General features: G+C 35.4%; 1 protein-coding gene across 2 annotated transcripts; it reads left to right on the plus strand.

The window, feature by feature from the left end:
• The first annotated feature begins 870 nt into the window (after positions 1–870).
• On the plus strand, positions 871–5,721 carry LOC106768928 (U-box domain-containing protein 6). Of its 2 annotated transcripts, none has more exons than XM_014654318.2 (6): positions 871–1,172; positions 1,730–1,835; positions 2,299–2,484; positions 2,646–2,753; positions 3,073–4,232; positions 4,507–5,721. In XM_014654318.2, the coding sequence occupies exons 2-6, from the start codon at positions 1,785–1,787 to the stop codon at positions 5,291–5,293; spliced, it is 2,292 nt and encodes a 763-aa protein (XP_014509804.1). In that variant the 5' UTR covers positions 871–1,172; positions 1,730–1,784; the 3' UTR covers positions 5,294–5,721. The 2 variants fall into 2 exon arrangements, with proteins under 2 accessions (XP_014509804.1, XP_014509805.1); XM_014654319.2 differs by having other exon boundaries at positions 871–1,161.
• The last annotated feature ends 3,218 nt before the right edge of the window (positions 5,722–8,939 follow it).

Genomic DNA, 8,939 nt, shown 5'->3' on the forward strand with positions numbered 1-8,939 from the left:
ATATCTGCTCTCTGTTGGCTCTACTGGTATTATGATATCTACTAAGAGCAGAGATGACATTTGTCTTACAATCACTGCAAATCATCTCATATATGTGAGTGATACAAAAATCATCTCATATATGTGAGTGATACAAAAATCACGTATCCCACAAATCCACTCAATTCCATCGTCGCAGATCGACGAAAATGAACAATACATTATACTCATTTTCGTCTTCGCTTTTCGCTATCCACATTACCATCCATGGAGGTAAACATTGTGTAAGTGTTCACCAACAATTACACAAGTATTTGTATATAATTTTTTAGACAATTAATATGCCATCTATCCTTTGATTGAATTATAAGTTTTTTCTTGATAATTAATGAAAGCAATTTGTAACTTGCTTGAAAGCGATTTAATATTATTTCTGTATTTTTATAGAAACTATTTTTTTCATAAATAGAAGTTTATTAATAAGAAAACTTAAATTGTACACACATATATTTATATGATAAAATTTTAAATAACAGAGGTTTAATTAAGCTGTTGATAAAAAAGAAAATTAATATTAAAATAATCCTTCAAGAGACTGATCCAATCAACCCAAAAGCATTCTTATAAAACTAGATGTTAGAAGTAATCATGTCAACAATATATTTGAATTTGAACATGCAAGTTAAAACGAATCCGTTGATTATTCAAACTCAAAAATAACAGAAGAAAAACGGGGGCTGTGGTAAAATGGTATTCACAAAAAATTGCGACAATTCCGCTACGCGACAAAACGACGAGGTCTGTCGGCAACTATGGGCCGGTGCTGAACCGGGAGATAAAAGCGGCGCAAAATCTAACTTCCCCCTTTCAAAACAAAACAAAACTCATTTCAAAACAACGCATGGACACAAAGCAAAACTAATCTCTAGAAACGAATTAATTAACAATAATTGTTCATTTGTTCATCTTCAAATCTAAAAATAAAAAAACAAAAGTAGAAATAGACAGTTCAGTTTTAATTCCCACTACACTCACAACCAAAGGAGAGTTCTCTTTCTCAGTGCTCTCCCACATTTACCCTCTCATTCCACCCTAATACCCTAATTCCAAAATTTTCAAATCCTTTCTTCCTCTTGTTTAATGAAGCCTCCTTGTGATTTTTACTTGTTGTGTTTCAGCTCGGTATGTTTCGGGTTGGTTCCAAAACCCTAGACCTATTCCTTATCTGCAGATTTTGCTTTACTTTTAGTAATCTGTTTTGCTGAACGTTCTGGGTTGGTGAAACTACTGTATAGTTTGAATCACTGTTCCGCTTCTGATGGATTATTACCAGTATGCGTATTCGGTGATGCTTGTGTTGTTTCGAAGGCTGTTTTGAAAATTTAGCGACGTGTGCAATCTGTTATTTATTCCCGTGGTGTGTTATTCAGTTTAGGAGAGAAGTGTTGCGAATTTTTTATTCTTATTTTGGGAAAATCAAGGATATGGCAAGCGCAAGGTTATGTCTACTTGGCTTGTTTTTCTTGGTTTGCTGGCTTGGTAGCCGTGGTTTGTTTGTTTTATCGCTGCATAAAGTTGAATAATCATTCCTGAAATATCATGATATCTTCTATATTATACTTTGAAGTTAGCGAGATGGAATTTGTTGTTTGCTGCTTCCTGATTCTTTCAAAGTTTTCTGAACTTTGATTTTTAGCATCTGTTTGTTTGATTACTTTTCTTTTTTGCCTAATCCTTTTTGGTTTTGCAGCTAAAATAGTTGAGATTATTTGGTACCTAAGCTAAGACGGACAATACTGTGAACGATGAATGTTGCTGAGGTTGAAGAAAATCTAGTTGCCGCAACTGATGCTAAGGTATTATTACATCTTTGATTATTTCAAATTCTATATGGGAATTTTAATGCTTTTTCTGTAGTAAATTGACAATTGCTTTTACGGTGTATACAGTCTTTGTGCTGAGGTGTAATTAAATTTTCAAACCTATTTTGTGTTAGTTTCTTTATGCTCTTATTCAATTAGGTAGGAAACCGAAGCCCGTTTCTTTGTTTTTATTTTCCAAATTATTTTCATGTATTGAATTAAGCAAAAGAATTGAATCTGTCTACCTTCAAAGGCATGGATATTTTTTGTACCTGGTTATTCTAACTGCTATATGAGATTTTTTATTTTTTTTTCATTTCTAGACAAATTAAAAGAAAACAGTAACGGACTGTTTAAATACTTCTTTCCTTGCTCTAGCTTTTTCCGATGTGTTGCAATTTTTTATTTTATTTTCTGTATTGTAGTCTGACCGGTATCTATCTGGTTTCTTATGCAGTTACATGGACAAATGTGCAAGACTCTTTCTATAATATATTGCAAAGTATTGTCTGTATTTCCTTCTTTAGAAGCTGCCAGGCCTAGGAGTAAATCTGGTATTCAGGCATTATGTTCATTGCATGTAGCCTTGGAGAAAGTCAAGAATGTTCTTCAGCACTGCGCAGAGTGTAGTAAACTTTACTTGGTACGACTTATTTCTTAGTTTTATTTGCTGATATGTTTCTGAGTAGACAATTTTTATTTTACCTTATCTCATGAAGCACTTATCTCCTGATGATGGAGTGTGAAATTATTTGAAACGCACTTTTGTAAAATATCTTATGAATTGCATCAATAATGATGCAGGCTATAACTGCTGATTCCGTCCTCCTAAAATTTGAGAAGGCTAAATCTGCTCTTGAAGATAGTCTTAGACGAGTGGAAGAAATTGTTCCACTATCTATTGGGTGTCAGGTAATAGGGTTGATTCTATGTACTTTTTCTGCAGGTTAGGGTTAGTTAGTTTAGGTTCGTGATTTCATTGTTATTATGTGGAGCCTCGTATGCTTACTGATTTCTGTTGTCATCACATGAATGAGAGGAGTCCTATTTTTGATGTTTGATTTTGTTATTCCAAAATCATAAATAATTGAATAGACCTTGTTTTCATCTCAGTTTTGCTTTCTGTAGCACTGGCCTTTGTATATCTTCATGTGCAAATTATACTCTTTTGTTGTTATCATTGTCAATGTTTAGGCTGGTCTGAGGTTTGACTGATTAACTACCTGTTCAGGTTCAGGAGATTGTGCACGAGTTTGTGACAATAGAATTTGCACTTGACCCAGCAGAAAAGCAAGTTGGCAATGATTTGATTGCATTGCTCCAACAGGGGAGAAAGTTTAATGATTCTAGTGACAGCAATGAGCTTGAATGTTTCCACCAGGCTGCTACTAGACTCGGAATTACATCTTCAAGAGCAGCTCTTGCTGAAAGAAGAGCTCTCAAGAAACTCCTAGAAAGGGCTCGATCAGAGGAAGACAGGCGGAAGGAATCAATTATTGCATATCTCTTGCATCTTATGAGGAAATACTCCAAATTATTTAGAAGTGAGTTCTCAGATGACAATGATTCTCAGGGTTCTGCACCTTGTTCTCCCACTGTTCAGGGATCTATTGAGGACAGTGTTCCTGGTAGTCATTGTCAAGCCTTTGACAGACAGCTTTCAAAATTCAGTTGCTTTAATTTTAAACCAAATAGTGGTAGGAAATCAGGGCAGATGCCTCTTCCACCTGAAGAGTTAAGGTGTCCTATATCTCTGCAACTTATGTATGATCCTGTTATCATTGCTTCTGGGCAAACATATGAAAGAGTTTGCATAGAGAAATGGTTCAGTGATGGGCACAACAACTGCCCAAAGACCCAGCAGGAACTTTCACATCTTTCTTTAACTCCTAATTACTGTGTTAAGGGCCTTGTTACTAGTTGGTGTGAACAAAATGGAGTTCCTATTCCTGAAGGCCCTCCTGAATCTCTCGACCTTAATTACTGGCAGTTATTATCAGAGTCTGAATCTACAAGTTCAAAAGCTGTAAATAGTGTTAGCTCTTGCAAGTTGAAGGGTGTTGAAGCGGTTCCTTTGGAAGAGAGTGGTATCTCAGAGGAATCTGTGGAAAAGGGAACTGAAAGTGTGTCTGCCCAAGAGGAAGACATAGAGCAGTGTTTTAGCTTTCTGAAAGTTTTGACTGAGGGGAATAATTGGAGTAAGCAATGTGAAGTGGTAGAACAGTTAAGGTTTCTGCTGAGAGATGACGAGGAAGCCCGGATATTTATGGGGGCTAATGGGTTTGTTGAAGCACTTGTGCACTTCCTTCGATTAGCTGTGCATGAAGGTAGTTTGATGGCTGTGGAAAGTGGAACAATGGCTCTCTTCAACCTGGCCGTGAATAATAACAGGTCTGCTTTATATTCCGAATTTGTAGTCATCAATTAAAACTGCTTTTCATATTACAAAATCAAAACAGCTCTTTGTATTTGAGATTCATCATTGATGATCAAAACTGATTACTATGATTTGCATAGTGCGAATAGATGTGATAAATTGATCACTGCCCAGATTGAATTCATTTCTACAACTGGATAACATACACAATTTCTTCAGTGATTAGACTGATTCTTTATTGGCTCACTGCACTCTATTAACTTGAAGTTGATCCTTATTTTTCAACAGAAATAAGGAAATTATGTTATCAGCTGGAGTATTATCATTGTTGGAAGAGATGATTTCAAAAACTAGTTCTTATGGTTGCATTACCGCTCTTTATTTGAATCTCTCTTGCCTTGAAGAAGCCAAGCCAATGATTGGCATGAGTCAGGCTATCCAGTTCCTAATCCAGCTTCTCCAATCTGACTCCGATGTTCAATGCAAGCAAGATGCTCTCCATGCTCTCTATAATCTTTCTACTATGGCCTCCAATATTCAACACCTCCTTTCATCTGGCATCATTAGTGGCTTACAGTTCCTTCTTGAAGGAGACACTGATTGCTTGTGGACAGAGAGATGCATAGCTGTTTTGATAAATTTAGCTGCTTTTGATGTTGGAAGGGAGGAAATTGAATCAACTCCTGGACTCATTAGTGCACTGGCTTCTATACTGGACACTGATGAGCTCTTGGAACAGGAGCAAGCAGTCTCTTGTCTCCTAATTTTGTGCAATAGAAGTGAAGAGTGTTGTGACATGGTCTTGCAAGAAGGGGTTATACCAGCATTGGTTTCAATATCAGTGAATGGGACCCCAAGAGGCAGAGAAAAAGCTCAGAAACTGTTGATGCTGTTCCGAGAGCAGCGGCGGGACCATTCACCAGTTAAGACACATCAGTGCCCACCTGAAACTGCTGATTTGTCTATGCCTCCAGCTGAAATGAAACCGCTATGCAAGTCAATTTCAAGAAGAAAGTCTGGGAGAGCTTTTAGCTTTTTCTGGAAAAGCAAGACCTATTCTGTCTACCAGTGCTGAGTTCCTTTGGTTGTTGTAAATCTGTGTTTGCATCTTTACTCTTTTGTGGTGCCTTTATCCTCCTCTACTTCCTGTTCCCATGGGTGCTGCTTGATTTTTGGTTCAAAGCGAAGAAGAGATGTACAGACCTGTGTAATTTATGGATTTTGTTTTCTTCTTTCGCTTTCCTCTTTGTAACATCAATGTTTCTAAGTGTTAGTTTCCTTATTTTTTTAGGGTGGGGTGTTCTTAGGGTTACAAACTTGAAATTAACTGTGAATTATGTGTTTAGGTGTTTCCTCGTTGCACAAGATCTACACAAAAATCTGTGTAGTCCCTACAGAAAATAAAGCAGGTTACGACTAGTAGTTAAGAGAGTGCAAGTTTTGTTAGAAGGCAGCAGATGTCGCTTTAGCCATCAATTTCAGCTTTAAACTGGTCATGCGTCATCTTTGGTCCGTGTTTTTTGGTTGCTTTACCGCACCGCAATGCCCTCGATTTGTACTTTGTTTTGTGACCCACAAAATTTAATCCATCTTTTAGGAGGAAAGGAAAAGACCATTACGGCATGGCGGCAACGGTTGATAACTATTATAGTTAAAATATACTTTATTCACAAAAGAAAACGAAAATTTACCCTTTTTCTTATACTTGTTAGAAAATCACGGTATTGCTGGAACCAAATGAAGAACTGGAAACATAAGTTGTCTTTTGCATATTGACGGCCTTGGGCGAAATTATTATGTCAACCTATCTACTATTTATTACCTCATTGAAACAGGAAAGAAGTGAGTGGTCTAAGTTGGCTATAATAGTATGTACAAAATTTAAAGTTAGAATTCATTGCAAAATTTAATTTCAACGTATATTTTAATTATATTCAACTAATTTTGGAGGAGATGTAAACTAATCAAGTTCTGTGTGATCCCTGTGTAAATATTTAATCGACTAAATATCGAAACCTTAAATGATTTAATCACTTCCTAATTGCCACTCAGACGCGTAATGGATCATTATTGTGTCTTTAATGTCGAGACCTGGTTAACAATAAAGCAATACGACAATTTTAAAGTATGAACATTTCATAACTACATTTTTATCTCATTTATTTTTTATTTGGCTTGAATGTTAGAGTGTTTATGGATATAAAGTAGGCTTAATACCTCCATTGGTCCTCTGATTTGTCAACTAATCTCATTTTGGTCCTCAAGTTTGCAATAGTCTCAATTTAGTCACAATTTTTGAAAATATGAACACATTGTATCCCATCCGTTAAGTGGTAGCAGACAGTGTTAAATTTAGGACACGTAGTGGAGAGAGAATATGATGATGTGGATTTTTTTAATTAAATTGTGTGTTTTTTAATTAAAAAAACAATGATGATGTGACATTATTTACTTCCAATTATTTAGATTAGGGATTTAATTCGAATTAGGGATTTGATAATGGAATTGGGAATTTTATTTGTTGAGTGCGAAAGAAAGACGAAGACGAAGTACAATCTTCGACAAGACGAAGAGGATCCATGGAGTTTGGAGAATGGTGTCGAGGGAGTGATGAACAAGAGGCAGTGAGCCGCCATGCAACACACACCTCCACTGTTACTGGCAAAAATGTTGTGTAAAGAGAGAGATAAAAAAGAAAAGAGAGAGCACCGCCGCTGTGGATCTTCCACTTGGACAAGGTTTCTGGCGTGCTCCGTTTTCCAGCCAAAGTTCCGGCGAGCTGCTTGAGGCGAGCTTGGGGGATTCGGGCGGGATGGTCAGCGATGTGGCTGGAGATCAGAGTTCGGTGAGGGAACTGCAATGGTCGACGGGAATGGGCGCGGGGCGCCGGTGGTCTCGGATCTTCATCGGCGCCGATGAGTGTTGGCCATTAAATGAAGTGTTGTGGAAACTAAGGGTTCAAAAATAGAGAGAAAATGTGAGAGAGTAAGGGTTCGTTGAAGGTTTGGTGAAGATTTGTGAATTGAGAGAAAGAGATTGTAAAAAGCTGGAAGAGGAAAAATCCCAATACCGGCATCAACACCAGCAAGGGTCTTAAAGTTTAATGCAATATAAAGATTGACAATTTTCCTCTGAAATTTCTCTCTTGCTTGTGGAAGCTAGCAATTGATTCAAATTGTTTTTGCTAGCTGAGAATTTAGTTTTCAATGTTCAACAACTTAGGTATCTAGATGTTTTAATGTTTGTATTTTTTTTTTTCTGCAAATGAGGCTAGATATATGGGTTAGAGAAAAAGATTATCTAATGACTCAGTTTGGTTAACGAAACAGATGAATTAGGGAAAAAGTTTCTGACGATCCGAGAACTTTGAACCCCATTCCAAGGGTGATAAAAAATAATAATAAAAAATAGGATGCCGTTTGAGAGCATCACTTTGAATCCTATGCCACATCACCCGATTCTCACTGCAATACGTGGACTTCACTTAACGTCGTCTGCTACCACTTAACAGATGGGATACAATGTGTTCATATTTTCAAAAATTGTGACTAAATTGAGACTGTTGCAAACGTAAGGACCAAAATGAGATTAGTTGACAAATCAGAGGACCATTGGAGGTATTAAGCCTATAAAGTATTACCTCGAAATATTACAGCATTAAAAGTGTGAAAAACAAGTAAAACACAAGAATGGATAGTCTAATTATATTTTAAAAATTCTTTCTATAATTTTCGTAAATATCATTTGATATTGATAACTGCTCCAAAGATAGTTTTATTGGCAAGTAATTTGATGTTGGCTTATTAATATTTATTGTCTTATAGAACATAAAAGACTCAACTTCATAATTTCTTACATTTACTTGTTTAAATTATTTTCAAACAGATTTTCACAATAACTCTCCTTTTTAATTAGTGAAGATGATAATAACATGTAAAAATAGATAAATGAGAAAAAAAGTACACAAATACCTTGGAAATTTTTGCACTCGTAATTACTCTTACCTAACCTCTTAAGTATTGTTTGGGCTCATAGTCACTTTTGGCTAATCCCTTGAGTATTTTTTTTCAACAAGTTATTTTTAGCTTTGTCAACGTCCAATTTCGTCTGGGAAAGTAAATAATTAAAATTTAAGAATAGGAGAATAATAATTAATGGTGGGTAAAAATAAAAAGGAAGAAGAAAATAACAAAATAATTTTCCTTCAAAAAATGTATACGTAATTTTCAAACTTTAAAATATTTTTGAAATATTAGTTTAATATGGTAATAATTTGAATCAATAATAATAATATATAATTTGCTGCATCACATTCTCTTTAAAGAGAAAAATATGATTTTTAAAATGGATAAATTTTCTGACAATAATTACAATCAATGTCTTGAATATTATTTGTTTTCTTTTTTTATAACTAAGACTATTTCTTTCCCTATTTTTTTCATTGTCAATTAATTCACAATTATGGCAAGATTATCAAAATATTACAATGTGTGTATATAAATAGGCACCCTATGATAGAAAAAAAGGGACGGAAAGAGAGAGAGAGACATGCATAAATAATAGAAAGAGAATATAAAGAAAAATAGGTTCTCACAGGGTTCTGTCATCGACAATCACCAAGGAAGTCATAGGGGAGTATCGAAAGCTAAAAAGGTATGTCACTTCTACACCATTCTTTTTCTCTTTTTATTGAGCTTTGAAGTTTTTCTAAAAGGTATTAT

This window comes from Vigna radiata, chromosome 7 (assembly GCF_000741045.1).
Source record: "Vigna radiata var. radiata cultivar VC1973A chromosome 7, Vradiata_ver6, whole genome shotgun sequence".
Lineage (NCBI taxonomy): Eukaryota > Viridiplantae > Streptophyta > Magnoliopsida > Fabales > Fabaceae > Vigna > Vigna radiata.